The sequence below is a fragment of the Simochromis diagramma genome, unplaced genomic scaffold (genome assembly GCF_900408965.1).
Source record: "Simochromis diagramma unplaced genomic scaffold, fSimDia1.1 OVJJ01000050.1, whole genome shotgun sequence".
Lineage (NCBI taxonomy): Eukaryota > Metazoa > Chordata > Actinopteri > Cichliformes > Cichlidae > Simochromis > Simochromis diagramma.
The window spans coordinates 814897-830827 of NW_024387188.1; the positions used below are offsets into that span (position 1 = coordinate 814897).

General features: G+C 38.7%; 2 protein-coding genes across 3 annotated transcripts; one reads left to right on the forward strand and one right to left on the reverse strand.

The window, feature by feature from the left end:
* Positions 1-121: 121 nt before the first annotated feature.
* stip1 (stress-induced phosphoprotein 1) lies at positions 122-8402 on the reverse strand. The gene is made up of 14 exons (XM_040049837.1): positions 8270-8402; positions 5209-5418; positions 4970-5111; positions 4509-4650; positions 4146-4311; positions 3904-4030; positions 3518-3620; positions 3015-3135; positions 2712-2808; positions 2493-2617; positions 2344-2380; positions 2127-2230; positions 1639-1811; positions 122-1551 (listed from the first exon to the last, which is right to left on the reverse strand). The coding sequence occupies exons 1-14, from the start codon at positions 8276-8278 to the stop codon at positions 1479-1481; spliced, it is 1629 nt and encodes a 542-aa protein (XP_039905771.1). The 5' UTR covers positions 8279-8402; the 3' UTR covers positions 122-1478.
* Positions 8403-11537: 3135 nt separating this feature from the next.
* Positions 11538-15891, forward strand: LOC120745182 (spermatogenesis-associated protein 22). Of its 2 annotated transcripts, none has more exons than XM_040049909.1 (8): positions 11538-11677; positions 11977-12054; positions 12319-12456; positions 12677-12866; positions 13169-13538; positions 13652-13772; positions 13872-13969; positions 14668-15891. In XM_040049909.1, the coding sequence occupies exons 2-8, from the start codon at positions 12015-12017 to the stop codon at positions 14857-14859; spliced, it is 1149 nt and encodes a 382-aa protein (XP_039905843.1). In that variant the 5' UTR covers positions 11538-11677; positions 11977-12014; the 3' UTR covers positions 14860-15891. The 2 variants fall into 2 exon arrangements, with proteins under 2 accessions (XP_039905843.1, XP_039905842.1); XM_040049908.1 differs by having other exon boundaries at positions 11625-11780.
* The last annotated feature ends 40 nt before the right edge of the window (positions 15892-15931 follow it).

Here is a 15931-nt window from a genome sequence, read left to right on the forward strand (position 1 = left end):
GGGGTCTAGATCAGTCATTTTATCTATCACTGGTATGCAAGTAGTGCAAGGTATTGAAACTGTAGGTCTACCCATCTGCCGACTCAGCGTCATGAAAAAAAGCCACCACTTCCTTTCAAGATACATTCAGATACTGTATATTTCACAGTACAACTGGTTTCCATTAGTACATTACACTTCCATGGACAATTCTGTTTACATCATGTGAGATGTGTGTACTTTATGATTACAATGGGGACTTGAATGATAGAAATGCCCTATTTCGTTGCTGTGCTGCACAAATAACTACATTTTATTATTCTACTGTGTATGTGTGGAAACAAAAGGCATTACAATAGAATATTTGAGTCCCTCTTGGAAACCGTAGCACAAAGATACTATGACAATGTTGTAACTTTGAGGTATCTGAAGCCACAAATTGGCAAAATTGTGGCAGAATGTTAGTTAGAAGTATAACTTGTCTTTCCTCTGAAAAGAAAAAAAAAAAAGAAAAAAAAAAAAAAGCTGAGCTGTCACGGAGAGGACATGTAACAGCAGTATGTGCAAAGATAAAACAAAACGACTTTGCTGGGTGTGATGCACATTAGCAAGTTGTGACAGGGTGCAATGGGGTTAATCTAAGTTAACGCACAAGTCAACACACTCATCCAGCATGTGCTAGCACTGAAAGGTAAATCCACCCTTTAACTATCACATTCAGACCATCTTTAAAATCCATTTACACTTAATCACCATCTGTTCCAATCTAATGACTAAATTGTGCTGTTGCTTAGAGACAGCTGTAGATGATACGCGTCCAAATCATAATAACGTTTAATATGTTTTTAAGAGTCTCACACGTGCATTTACGTGTTAAAAGGGATTGGATTAAACTTTGCACTTGAGGTGTAGGAAATGACCAGAAGAGGAAGCGCCAAGGAATGCGAATTTGGCGTTTCAACATAAAAGCACCGTATTTAATTAAACCTTAAAGTTGACAATACAAAGGTCAGGGACAACTTCAATTTGAGATGTGCTGCACATTATAATCATTATTTGGAGTGATTTTTACTCTTCTCTTTTCTGCTGTCTTTAAATCATGAACCACTAGGAAAATGAGAAAAGCCTGAGGATGGATTTGCCCTTTAAACACTGAACATGACGGTGTACTGCATCGTTTTATTATTATTTTTTTTTTAGATGTATTAAAAACACCCGTACACATGAATCCAATTTCTTTTCTTAAAGTTATCTGGAGTCTGAAGCTTTCCAGATGAAACTTGCTTTGATCAAAACAATTTTAAACTTGTGAAACTTTATAAAAAAAAAATATATAAAAAAAAAAAAATAAACCAAACACATACAGTCTTAGTGAGAACAGGAAGATAATATGTTGGATTTGAAGGCAAAGAAAAAGAAAAAAAAGAAAGAAAGAAAGAAAGAATAAGTAAAAGAAGTTTCATTTTGGAGGGTTTAACAGCTGTGGCTCATGTCTCCCATTAACGAATGGCTATCAGTCCAACATCGATGAGTTTCTGTATCTTCTGAGCAATAACTGGATTCTTTAAGTGGCTGAAAAACAAACAAACAAAATTACTACAAATCTGTACTATACAGTTAAAATGCAAACTGCATTGGAGGTAAAGCTGTCAAACTTACTCGCTAAGGGCCTGTGGGTCCTTCTGCATCTGCTCAAGGATCATACGCATGGCTGGGTCAGACATAATTTGCTGCACCTCTGGATCAGCCATGGCCCTTTTCTTCACTTCCTCAGGGCTGTCATTCCTCATGGCCTGACTTACCATGCAGCGCTGAATGCCTTCTGAGGCTTCCTGAAAGTGGAAAGAATTCAATTCAGTCTTTTGTCGCTCACTGTTCACGCATTAGAAATACAGTTATATCTGGCATTACCACATTTCATTCATCAGTCTGCTCTCTTCACATTTCCAACACACAAATCTGTTTAGTTAAAAAAAATGTAATCAATTCTTTTTGATTCAAAAGTGATTGGACAACTAACTACTGTGTCAACCAGCAAACGTGTAGCAGAAGTATAGAGAAAAAAAAAAAAAAAAATTCTCTTTTCTCAGATATCTTTTCTACTCAAGTCCACATTTTTTTGAAGCGTATAATATCCTGTAAAATACCTTTGAGGAAGAGTCAAGCTCTAGAGCCTTCTGGTATGCATCCATAGCTTTGGAATAGTCTTTCATGGCCTCCAGAGCAGCTCCTTTACGTGTGTAGCCCTTTACTGTGAACAAATGTCATAAACTATTTGTAAAATTACAATAAACTGACATAATTCTAGATGATACAGTTCAGGCAAAAGGCAAAAATGTAATTAATATAAAAGTTATTACTCACTGAAGGTGGGCTCTAGTTTGATGCACTCTTCACAATCCTGACAAGATAAAAGATTCTCATGGTTAGTCTTAAATGCACAATAAATGCAGAGGTATGCATAAATTACATTAGATTCACATGAACTCCTACTCAGGAAGGATGTGCTATACCTTCAGGGCAAGCTGAAACTCCAGCAGCTTTGTGTAGCAGGCAGCTCTGTTACTGAAGAGTTTGGCATCATTAGGGTTTCTCTTGATGGCCTCAGTGTAATGTTTCATGGCTAAGGGGTAGTCTCCTGTGAAAAAGAAAAGACAAGCTCATCTTTGTGCAAGTTCGAAGAAAAAAGAAGAAATGGCAGTCGAGCAGAAAGCACTGCAACTATTACAAACCTTTCTGGAAGGCATCGTTGCCCTTGCTCTTCTCTTCCAGGGCCAACTCTGGGTTGATATAGGCTAGTTTCTCCTGTTCCTTCAAAATCTTCTCTGCCTGCAAAACCAATTACAAAGTCATGGTAAGTGAACTTCAGTTCTGGTACTGTATACCAAGTATGCACTATGTTTTCTTTACATTCAAAGTTTCAGTTAATTATAGACATTAAAAATCATTTTGCTAATGTGGTATTATTATTTTTTACTGTGCCAACTCTTGACAACATTAGCTAATCCATTTATTAACTATCTGGACTACTGCACCTGTTGACACTTCTTCAACACGTCAGGAGTTCGGTGCTCTGTCAAACTCTTGTTGAAATACTGAATTGCTTCTTTGTACTTTTCCTGCTTGAAGTACGAGTTGCCAATTCGAGCCAGGGCCCTATGAGGAGACAGATTATAGCAAGCATGTTATTACAGATAGTCAAGATCATTTGTTTACGCAACTTTAATAAAAGCCACTCAGGTGGAAAGTTAGTCAGTACAACACTGCTTCTTGTGGTCCCTTGACACTACAATTCACAGTGTTTCTCTACTGGTCACTAAGTGGCCCCATTCAGTGTTGTTTTTGATTTCTGATGTGGGAAGGCAACACATGTACACCCACACAGATGTATGTGGTTTTCATTCCTATCAGACTAAACATTTTCTGTAGGCTAAAACCTGTTTCATAATTTCCGTAAGATCTCAAAACAATCGTGAAAAAGTAAAAGGCTATCTTTGTTCCACCAGAAATGTATCACCAGTAAAATAAAAGAACTCACTTAGCAATTTGTCTGTAGTCTTCTCTGTTCTCTCTGCCAACATCAATGGCTTTCTCACACAGCTCTCTGCACTTGTCAAAATCTCCCTTCTCAAAGTACACAGCTGAAATGACAACAAATACAAGCACATGTTAAACACAAATAGAATACATTAACCATTTTACGTCATGTTAGATAAACTAAAACTGTATTTATATTACTGTGTATTCATTTATAGTTTATATCATAACTGTTTATGTTACAGTCACACAGCCACATTCTGGAGGATATTCCCAGATTCAGTTAAAAGGGCTAGATGTTACAGCCCCTGATAATGCAGGGACTGTAAAATATAGATGAAAAGTTTGTATGAGGTTAGTAAATGTTTAATATCTGAGAAAATATACCTGCTTGATTAGATATGTAAGTCATGTTTGTTGGGTCGTGTTTAATCGCTTCTTCATAATGTTTCAGTGCCGTTTCAAAGTCTTTATTCTTATATGCAGCATTCCCAAGCTCCTTTTCCTTTAAGGCCTGTTTAAAAAATATGAAATTAAGGATGAACAAAACTCAGACTATGGACTAATCAGAAGGTTGGATGTTTTAAAAAACAAACAAAAACAAAATGCAACAACATTAGATTATTTACCTTTCTCTTGTTTTCAGGGAGGTCTTCCTCTTTGGGAGGAGGTGGCTGAGTCTCTTTGGGTTTTGCGGGAGGAGGAGGAGTTGGCTCTTCATCCTCCTCCATCTCAGAGAGGTTTAGTCCAAGAAGCACAGAGAGAGTAGTCATCACTCTGGGATCCTGCAGCTTCCTGACGATGACAAGAGGAATAAGAGCCGATTCACATTTTGGAAATAAATCTTAAATAACCTTCATAACTTTGTGCTCCCATTATACACTTTTCATTACTATTCCAGAACTTTTGACAAATTCTAAATATAATAAAAGTAACCCAGATTACTTAAAACTTGAGTTAAATCTGCAGATTGTTTTTGAAAATGCACATACGTTCCAAGCTCAGATGGTTTGCTCTTGAGCTGCTCTAGCAGTGCTCTGTAGCTGGGATCTGCCAGCAGCTCACGAGTCCGAGGATCACTCTCCAGCTTCTGATACAAGTTGGGCATGGCAAAGGGATTCATCATTGTTTTCTCTGGTGAAGAAAAAGTCTGTGTTGATTGGTGGTCACAAAGATTTTTTTTTTCCACAAATATTCAAACTGTTATGGGATTAAATTCACTAGCTTTTATCTTTCTGTAACTTGTAGTATTTACCCACAGTCTGATTAAAAACACTCCAAACGCAAGTGGACTGTCTCCTTCATTTTGAAAACCCAAGCTCAAAAAATGCATTTTCACTTCAGTGATGCTGTCAGCAGCCATCACAAAATCCTCTACCCACACAGAAACAAAAAGTGACTCACACGCCTCATTTCTGTGTAGCTCTAAACAAAAACACAATCCAGTCTTTACCTGCAAGCTTGGCCTCAATGTTCTGCAGCCCATCCTTTAGTTGCTGATTACTTGGCTCCTGTCTGAGTCCCTCTTGGTAAGTTACTCTAGCATCATCCAATCGGCCAAGAAATTCCAATGCAGCAGCTTTACGGGAGTAGCCCTGGTTGATCACATTTCAAATATTTTAGACTGTCTCCTCAATTTTAATAACTATATATTCTGTCAACAAATCAACGGCATAAAAAAGGACATCTCACCTTCCCCCAATCAGGCTTGATCTTAATAGTCTGACAGGCATCCTGGAGAGCATTCTCATAGTTGCCTTTCTTGGCATAGGCAGCTGAGCGGTTACTGAACAGGACATGGTTGGATGGGTCAAGACTCAAGGCTTCGGTGTAGCAACGTATGGCCTCATCGACATTTCCAGCACTCAGCGCCTTGTTTCCCTGGTCTTTCAATGCTGAAGCCTATGAAGCACAGACAGACAGACATGTTTACAAAACCTCTGTTTTGCAGCTCTGCTGCTCCAAGAATAAATCCTTCACAGCTGCTACTGACAGAAGTGAAAAAGGAATTGACAATCATTCAGCTGTTCGGGTCAAACCGGTGCAGAAGTCTTGCAGAGAGAAAATGTGTTTTTTTTTTGTTACCACATTAACCTGAAAATGAGGCCTGCCTCACAGCAAGCAGGTGTAAACCCACTTTTGTTTCAGTTACAAATAATGATTTTTTTTTTCTTTTAAAACTAAAACAGAGGTTAGATAGCTAGAAGTATATTATTCTAAAAGTTCTCTCTGCAGGAAGCCAGAGTGAATACAAAAGCAAAGCATACTGACAATTAGGGCTGTTCATATAACGATATATATCAGATGACGATCGTTTCATTTTACGCTATCGTTTGTTTCGTGGTGTCACAAAATAAACTGTTTATGGCAATATTTTTTCATCGTTTTGATGGTCACTGTAGTGGCTATATTAATTTCTTAAAGTTCTCTCTTTCTCTTATATTTAATATAACCACACTACAGATGGACAAGCGGCTGTTATTATGCGTTGTGGTTAGCAACAACAACGGTAACACCATCGCGTGTCCGCTTGTTTATGTTCCACATAAACCTTTCACAATAAAGCTCTAGATCCTGTTGAGACTTTTCAAAATAAACTGAATCACGTGAAAAAGCAGAGTATTTACGGATGAGAAGTAAAAAGAGCCGCCAGGTGCTAAAAAATAAACCTTAGACTCAAACGTTAGAACAGGCTTTTCCCCGCAGCACGCCGTGTAATAAATACTCACAAAGAAAACGGCGGCCGTTACAACTTATGTCTAAAAATGTATAGTTTCATGCATCTGTTAAAACACTCGACTCCAGCTACATGAGGCGCAGCTGGAAACACTTCCCGCAAGTCGAGCTGCCCGAGATTCACAGAATATTTATCGGGATGATAGAATTCTTATATCGGGATATGAGATTTTGGTCATATTGCACAGCCCTACTGACAATGCTAAAGAAAAAAAAAGGTTGTCAATATACTGTACACCCTTTGTCAATTAAAGCTGCTTGTTACAGTTTGTGAAGTAACCCCGCTGCACCTCCTCTGAATCTAACAGAATCAATGACATGCCGAGAAGAAAGGAGCACCACGCTACTCCAAAAAGGTTTTCTCACTCCCTGCTGGCTCCTCTTGAAAACTGTCTGATAAAACTCAAGTCCACTAACAACTAGCCACGGTAAAAAAAAAATAAAAATAAAAAACTTTCAAGTGTTATGTGGCACAACTTTCTCCCTAGCAGTCATTAGACCTAATCCAGTCTGAAACAACATAGCTACACCACAATCCCCTGCAGTGCTGTAGGGTTTGGTTTTGTCAAAAATTAAAAAAAAGAAAAGAAAAGAAAAGTGAATAATCAGTAAATATTATGGAGCTTTAAGCAAGGGACAGCTGATTATATCACCAAGGTCCAGTTGTTGACCAAACACTTCACTTGGATACATCGTGTGAAGCATCAAGTAATCACAGTCTAGTCATTTTAGTTAGGGTGTAAACAATGTGCATATAGTTGTAAGAATCCACATATAATCTTTACTAAGTCGGTCCAAAATGAAAATGAAACCTGTAGATGTGTTGCACCATGGTGAATGCTGATCAAGAAACTTGAGGCATGCATCAAGTCTTACTTTCACAATGTGTCAAATCCTTAATGTAATAATTCTTATTTTGGCGTTATCCAGAAAATACAAAAAGGTTAAAAAAAAAAAAAAAAATTAAACTCATGGACGAATTCCTCGTAACATCAGCACATTTCTAACTAGGCAGTGCCCTCTTTTGACTTCTAACGTGCACCACACTTATTGATTTTATGCTGGACAAATAGGTTACCGAGTCTGAGCGCAACAGTAGTTTTTAAGTAATAAAACAGCTCAGATATGAAATCCATTCATATCTGAGCTGTTATGCAGAACGTTCGAGAGGACGCGGCAGCTGACGACAACATGCGGCTGTAGCCATGACAGCTTCGCCTGTGTGTGCATCTAGAATGATCCTCCGGTGTGAGTGCAGACTGCCGATGGCACCGCTGAAGCTAATCCAAAAATACTCCTGCAGCATGTGCTTACAGACCGACTGCTGCAATTTAAGCTAACAGTCGTCTGCTTTCGTTTTACAAAGGGGTTACAGAGGATTGGTTTGTTTGTTTCTTAATAAAATAAAGGCTCTCTGTTTTTTCTTATCCTGACATACTGATAATGTTCACGTTGTGAGCCAAAGATAGCCGTTTGACTGAGATTTGGTAAGTTGTATTTTGCCCATGTTTGCAGAAGGCTAAAAGGCTGGTTTACAAGACCGAGCCTACACTATCCATTGGCAACAGCGGCAGGCAAACCTTACAGGGATAATTTTACGTAAAAAGCAAGTGTGACAAATTAAGTTGCCGCACGTTAGCTTAACAGTTAGCTAACCTTGTCGTGTGCTATCACAAGTGAGACACAACCTTGCGCAAATAAACATTCAAGTTAATTTCTCAATAAGTTCAAGTTAAGTTAAGCAACACTACAGTTTAGTACCGTCAAAATGTTCCGTGACGGGTGAAAACGGCAAGCCCAAATGACTACAACACCTTACTAAAGAGATTACGCTAAGCTAACAAGCTAACTAGCAAACAGTGAACGGTCAGTGTAAAGAGCTGACTAACCTCTCCGACCTCCAAATTATTGTAAAGAAATGTTAGCCTAAAGCAACTCAAATGAATACACAAATATGTCTTACATATGCCAATTAGAAAGTCATAATTATTAAATAAATAAGTAGCAGGACACTCACTTTCTCCATGGTGTAAGCATGAGGTTCCTTTCCAGAAACTACTGTGAACTAGCGCCTCCCCCTCAACAACATGCAGGTTGCCAGTTTGGGAGGTAGAAAATCCGTAATCAGCTTCCAGATGAGTGTACCCGTGAGGGGAATCTGGGGAACATATATAGCACAGTAGCTGAAACTTCCAGAAGATGAGCGAAAACCCGGTGCTACGTTACACAAGATGTGTTACTGGCTCTCTGTGCAGCACAGAGATGAGGAAGTGGTTGGAAGTGAGGGCATAAACATATTAACATGAATTAACATTCATTCAAAATATTATTTAGACCAGCAACTTATTTAAAGCCTGTGATGTTTGTATCTATTTAGCTTTGGCACACTAAAACAGATAAACACCACATGCAGACAATGTCCAAGACAAAATCTCAGGGTTACTGACCCACAGTTGCACTAGGCTACGAGTTAATGAGGCTGCTGTTTAGTGATTAGGTTGGACTGTGTGAGATCCCTGTTTCCAAGAAAGAAAGAAAAAGCTGGGGTGCTATGGAAAAGGTCAAGAAAAAATGTGCATGCAATCAACATGACTACAGTGAAGCTGGGATTTGTTATGTTGTAATTGCCTCTTCTTTTAACATTCTATTTGGGAACAGAAGAGTCCAGTTGCTGTAGTACTGAAAGCAAAATGCTAAACTTATTCTTGCTACATAAAGGATTTCATGTTCTTTACACTTTGGGGCCTGCTCCCCTCCGCCCTTTGTTTTCAGTGCCTGACAGGTCTGTGTGGGGGAGCTCTTTATCAGCTGGACAAGGTGTAACATTTTTGAAACACACAGTTTTAAAAGCTCAAAATTTATGGCACACCCATTGCTGGGCCAAAACTGGTCCCCTTGGTTTTATGTTTGACATTTCTGCTACTGATGAAATCTCTTTTGCCATTTTACTCTTAAATCATTTAACTATTTGGACCAGTGGACTTTTGCAGGGTAATAAACCATCCCCATTTTTATTCAGAAAGACTAGTTGTAAGCTCTTCCATAAAGAGGCCAAAACCTATTTCTTTCTTTCTTGTTTAATTTGTTGCTCTGTGTTTTTTTTTTTTTTATCCATAACCTTTTAGAAACAGGATTTTACAATAGGGAACTAGATAGAGGTTTTTTGCCCTTATTCATTATAAACTGTGGGATTCTGAATTCATCAGCAACAGTATTATATTATCCTAGTAAACATGTATGAACAAATCCCAGTAAATATTTCATTTCCAATTGCTTTTAAACATTTGCACTGTCACTGTCTCTATGGAATCCCAGAAAAAATCATTTCAGCTCTGCTGAAATGATTAGGATTTTTTTTCTCACCTGGAATAAAGTCTCAGCTTCACAAATTATCTGTTGATCAAAGAGTTTCTCAATGGATCAAGAGGACGTGGAAGACATTCTGAATAGACCATCGGTGCTGCTGTTGCTATGGATTCACAAAGCCAGAAAAGTCAAAACATAGAAGCCAAGATCAAAAGGTGGCCTTCGAACTCACAGCACATTGAGCCTCAGGCACTACACAAAACCAAGAGCAGAGATGGCACTGCTGTAAACCTTTGCCCGCGTCTTTTCTTCTGCACTCACCCCAAGATGGCCTCATTTTCATTTGATTTTCATCTCCTGAAACACCACCAGGACTGATAGCATCCACATTTCACCATGGCAAAGACTTTAGCAAATGAGGCGAAGCTTATAACGCAAATTTTACATTCTAGTTCTTTGGATTTGGGTAAGGATGAGAAATCCATGTTTTCCTGTGGTAAACAGCACACTAAGAGAAATGAATGACAGCTGTGTGTGGAAGTAGGTTTAAAAAGTAACACAGGAAGCCCGCTGGCTGTTAGTTTGCTCTTTGTCTCACTCCCCCATCTACTGGAAGACAGGGGTAAACAGATTGCTGTTATCACACAAATACACACACATCCTACTGTTTCTGTCTCCGCTTGTGTGAAATGCTAATCATGTTATAATCTGCATGTTTATTTCCCTTCACTGAGTCGTGACTTGCTTTATATTCCACTGCAGTCATGTTCTGCACATCCAGAATTCAGTCATATTCATCTTTTGTTGTGAGGATAATAATGTTGCGACTATTGTGATCTTAACAACATGAATGTAAAATTTCACTTTGCTTAAAGGACAAAACACCTGCAGTCATCATATTGCTGTTATAGTTTCCTAACGAATGTGCAGTAATGTAATTTATGTCTGTAGAGGTAATACAAGTTGGTTAAATAAAGGCCAGCCTGACAGCCTAAAGGTCAGTTTTTATCTAGGTCAAATTAAACTTTGATTCCTATTTATTGTTAATGATTGACAACAATTATAGTGCATAAATGTGAACTTTTGAAGCTTCTGAAGCAAAACATAACAGAAAAACTTTGCTTTTTAATCATTGCTGCAAATATTCTAATTTATCATTATATTATTATTTATCATTATGGGTATAATAACACATAACATGTGCACCAGGTGACGGCCAAATAACTATTAAAATATCACCTGCTTTTATTAGAATTATTTTTAACCTGGAATTTTAAAATTATGTCACGTGCAGTTGTGGTCGGAAGATACACTCATGAATGTGATAATAGCTTTGCACGTTTAATGATTTCTTAGAACTGTTTTTCCAGAGTGGAATTATTCCACTACATACATCTTTAATGACTTTAAATTTAATTAATTTAACAAATTCTACCAATTTTGCCAAGAATTATGGTTAAAAATTCAGTCAGAATTATGACAGATGGTTGATGACAGCTATCAAACCTTTCACCCATATCAGGGTGGGTGTATTCTTGTATTTGAGCCTGTATGTACACATTTGACCCAGTGTGTATTAGAAAAAAATCCAAAAAAAATTAGAACTTAAAACTTTTTAAAGTCATTAAAAAAGGGATGCTGGAAAAAGAAGAGTTCAAAGAAATGATTAAAAACCACAAATTACCATGACATTCATGACCTTTCCTGATTGCATCTAAAATTCTGACCACAGCTAATATATGTATAATCATTTTGAATACAATATTACCAAAAAAGGGCTACAGTGCTTAACACAAGAAAGATTCCCGGTTTAAGGAGGGATACAAACCCCTGGGAGGGTTGCATCGGAAATGACATTCGGTGTAAAATAAAAATATCTGATATGAAATATGTGGATCCATCCACTGTGGCGACCTCTTGTGTATAAGAGAACAGCCAAAAGCAGATGATCAAAAAACATCACAAACAAAAGGTAATAGCTCACAAATAATATAGATGTCACGGTAATTATTTTTGACCAGCTGTGTTTTCCGTTATTTCAGGCTGTTTACAAAGTCCAAGCTTGCGTATAGACCGTGAAGGCATCACCTGTCACCGTAGAGTTTTGGCGCTTTCGGAGGTGCTGAATTTTCACTTCTGTTGTCTTCCCTTTTTTTGTAATACTTTGTCAAGTTTTCGCCAACAAAGACCTGGTCATTTATGTAGAATCTTCAAAGAAAACGGTTTGGTTCTGTAAAAACACGACACTTTGAACTTTCAGGCAATAACTGTATGACTAACTTAGCTTATTAGCTAGTGAGCCAGAGCAAGATAAATTAGCTTAGCTTACTACTTTCCAAGTTAGTTAACCTCCAGCGCTACACAGAAAACCAAGCTTAAGGTCTTTTTCTTTTACCTTTGTTTTCCCTGCTAAAAAAGTCCTGCCAGTTAAATAAACTTCAATCTAAGCAAGTACAATGAAGAGACAGGAAAACCAGGCGGCCAGGCCTACATCAGGTTGGTAAAAAAATAATAATAAATAATAACTTCACAGTCTGCACACCAGTGTATTCACCTCCACCTCATAGTCATTGATTTCTTTGACTCCAGCCAGGTTGTGTGATAGAGCGTTTGTGTATGGATAAGTGTAGCAAGCTGTGGAGTTTATCTGTACACAGTTAAATAGGTTAAATAATGAACAGTCAGTGAGTATGTGGTGTCATTAAGCATCATGATTCGCTGTGGTTCGTTCACTTGTCTTTCCTCTGCCGTTTTCTCCAGGCTGCCTCTCTGTGCCGCTCTTTAACCAGAAGAAACGAAACAGGGTTCCTTTGACAGCTCTTCCCTCTGAGAATGAATTCTTTTCCCACAGCGAGTACACACCAAACACCAGCTCAGCCATATCTCACAATCCAGCAGGTGAACTGTTCATTCTCTAAGCTTCTGCTTTATTTCTGACACTAGATGTCAGTGTATCCACAGAAAAATTAAACATGCTTTTAGGTATGCTTGAGTTTACATGTTTTTAGAACATTGGTTAGCATTGTAAAGTCATTTATATAACCCTTCACATCTACAGACAGAAGCTGTTGTTTGTTGTGATTGATAGTTTACCTATGAGAATTGACCTTTTGTTTAGGTGCCTTTGGGTGTTACCAGGCCTCGGGTTCCCCTTCTGGTGTCCCTCAAAGCCAACAGTGGAACAGACAAAGCAACTCACAGTCTGCTCCAGCCCAGCAGTATGGCAGCAACAGACCTGCCCCTGGACCTGCCCCTTCAACTAGAGCCTATGGACCCATACCTCATCCATACAAAGCTAAAGAGAAAAGGTGTCGTTAACTGATCATTGGTTACACTGTAGCGTCTCTCTTTTCTTATAGCTCATGTATGTAAACTGCTAAAATATACCCACATGGTATTTAACTGGATGAATTGGTCTGTGATGTGGAAAAGTTTTCAGAACCATGGATATTATCATTGCACTTCAAGGTTCTTGTTTAAGCTGTGATTTTATAGGCACTTAAATTAGTGCCTAGATGACAGAGACCAAAGAAATTCAAATGTTATCTTTTTAAAAGTTTAAAGCATGTCACGGGACTACTGTTTGTTGAATGCTGGGCTTTCATTTCAGCTCAGTGATGGGACAATCCAGCAACGCACTGGGACAGCAGGATTCCAGCTCTGTCATCAATTTCAGACAGAGCACATATCAGGGCCCTCGCAGTAGCGAGAGTGGACAAAGCCAGCCAGTGCCCCATACAGGGTTATCTCAGATGGGCCGGAAGTCATCTTATGGAACACCCAGTTTCACGCATCAGTATTCCCAGCAGTCTAGAGCTCTTCCTCCTCCAGTTCCACCACCCAGGAGGCAGTCTGCTAATGCTCCGGAGCCACAGAAGAACGCCTGGAAATTTACAAACAGCTTTGAGCCACTGAGATCCCCTTTTGAGGTTAAAACGAGCTCAAATCCACAAAACACTCTGCGACCAACTCCAACTCAGGTAGAAATTTATACAAAAAAAAAAAAGATATGTTTATGACAGGTAGCCACAAGTTTCAATTAATGTTTAATGCACTTTTGCTGAACCATGCAACATTTGTGTGTTTTGAGCAGGCAGCATTTCCAGTGAAACCAGCCACCGAGCACTCACTGAGGATCCTGACTGCAGTTATTGATGGCATGAGGCACTGGAGTCAGTTTAAAGACAAAGTGCCTTATTTATTTGAGATATTCGGTGAGCTGATTTGTTATCCCAGCTGTGCTCTCACTAGTTTTATTTTTATTTTTTTGAAGAAAAACACCATTAATCTGACAGGCTTCACTTCCCCCTCAGCTACTCTAGACTCTGCGGTCACAGTTGGTCGCTACGGAGCAAAGAACTTCCTCCTGAGAGATGGGAAGGAGGTTGTGCAGTGTGTCTTTTATGAAAATGTGAGTCTGGGAAAAAAATTCAAACAAACGTGGCTTGAATGTAAAATGAGTTTTACAGGGACAGTATGGTTCATAATACAGAAAAGGAAAGTAAAGCCTCTTTCATGGTCAGTTGCAACTTACTGCAACTTTAAAATTTAACATACTAACTGAGTCTTTCTCACTATGTGATGGTGGACTGTCTGGAAATGACCTTATGACCCTTCACAGATTGATGGGCAGCAACAATTGTTTCTCTAAGATCACTGCTGATGTTTGTCCACCGTGTGGCAACACACATCTGAATGGACAAACCTGCAAACTGCCAAAACGTCTGCTCTCACATACTGATGATCCATTGATCAAATCCATTTGATTATCAGCACTGGCTGCTACTTGCACTCTTAATTCCTTTGAAGCAGTATTGGTGCACTTTCCACAAACTACTCCTGCATTTTATCTTAGTCTTCATCAAAAAGTGTAATATGTCAAGTGTTACTTTTTATCTGGGGTTGGATTTATCTGATTTTAGGATCTAATAGAGATCAGATATATAAAAATCTTAGAAATGAAAGAGGTTGTACTTTATTTTTCAAAAAAGTGCATACAAGTACATAATCTTTACAAAGGCTTTTACATGTGCTGAAACCAGTTTGAAATGTTTAAACTGTTGCCAAAAATGAAACAGCACTGACTCATTTTTGACTCTGGTCCAACAGGAGCAGGTACTGCCCCGCCTGATCCGAGGTCAGGTCCATCGGTGTGTGGGTAACTATGACCGCAGTAAAGATGTCCTGATGTGTGTGTCTGTGAGGCCGGCTCTGCCTTCAGAGCTGAGAAATGCTCAGGAAGCTGTCAAAACCTGTGATGCAGAAATGCGGGCGCTGGTCAAATCACTCAGTGAAGTCTGAGCAGAAAAGCAGCAGCTGCAGAGCATACCAGTGTTCGGGTGTACGCAGGAGCCAAGCTCAGTGCTGTGTTCTCTAATTGGTTTTAGCTGCAAGCCCAAGTAGTTTTAACACTTAAACTGTTGAAGTTTTTGACCTGTAGAGGGTGCTGTTTCCATTCACTTGTATTTTATAACAGCTGAGCTCATGCTTGTGTTCACGTTGTTTTGCGTTTATCCCTAAATAAAAAAATAATAATTTAACCAAAACCTAACTGGAAAGTAAAACCTCTCTTATTTTTTTTTTATAACTTACGAAATATTTTTATTACAAAGAAAATTCACAAAACAGCAGAACATTGTTTAGAGGTTAATTCAGGTAAAAGCAGACATGATGAGGTAATATCTCAAAATATATCTTTGAAAAACGGGGCAGTTAGGAATAACATGTGATATCAAGTACAGTTAGTTTATTTACAGTCAAACATCACAATGGAAAAAAACAAGAAATTCTACTCTAGCAAAAACAGTTTCACCAGTGCCGAGACTTTACACACAACGGTTCAACAAAGAGGGGAATAAGTCCAGTGCAGTCACGCCAGTCATTCCCACGCAGTCGAGCACAGTATAAGGTCCAATACAATACCAACAGATGGCTCCTGATCTTTTGAATATGGCAACAAAATCACAGTAATTTTCTTCATGTCTTTACGGGAACCCAAATTTGGGAATTATTTCAAAAGTTGAATCCATTATCAAACTCCAACCCAATATTAAACACGAATACGCACAAACACCCACTAGAAAAGGGAGTCTAGCTTGATGAAACTGGCAGTGTACAGGGACAGGATGCGGAGAAATGTTGTCCTTGCAACATGACAGAAATGGTGCCAACGCTTAAAAGGAGGAATGGATTGATAAAAACACACCAACACATTAGCTTATTTAAGGGAGGGAATTATTTTAAGCCACGTTTTCACATGAGCTCTGCAGAGATAACCAAAGTTCAGTTTGTACAGCTCCCTCCTCCACCACTCAAAATTTATTTTAAATCACATAATACAAGGATGCCAGGAATTAATCTGTTAGCTGCATGT

Bases quoted from the DNA above. Each gene is read 5' to 3' on its own strand.
- LOC120745182 (XM_040049909.1), top strand. From the start codon at position 12,015: ATGAAGAGACAGGAAAACCAGGCGGCCAGGCCTACATCAG. The intron at 12,457-12,676 runs GTGAACTGTTCA...CCTTTTGTTTAG, and splicing joins CATATCTCACAATCCAGCAG to GTGCCTTTGGGTGTTACCAG. The intron at 13,970-14,667 runs GTGAGTCTGGGA...CTGGTCCAACAG, and splicing joins AGTGTGTCTTTTATGAAAAT to GAGCAGGTACTGCCCCGCCT.
- stip1 (XM_040049837.1), bottom strand. The intron at 3,136-3,517 runs GTGAGTTCTTTT...GTCTCCTCATAG, and splicing joins GACTACAGACAAATTGCTAA to GGCCCTGGCTCGAATTGGCA. The intron at 2,231-2,343 runs GTGAGTAATAAC...ATTTGTTCACAG, and splicing joins CAAACTAGAGCCCACCTTCA to TAAAGGGCTACACACGTAAA.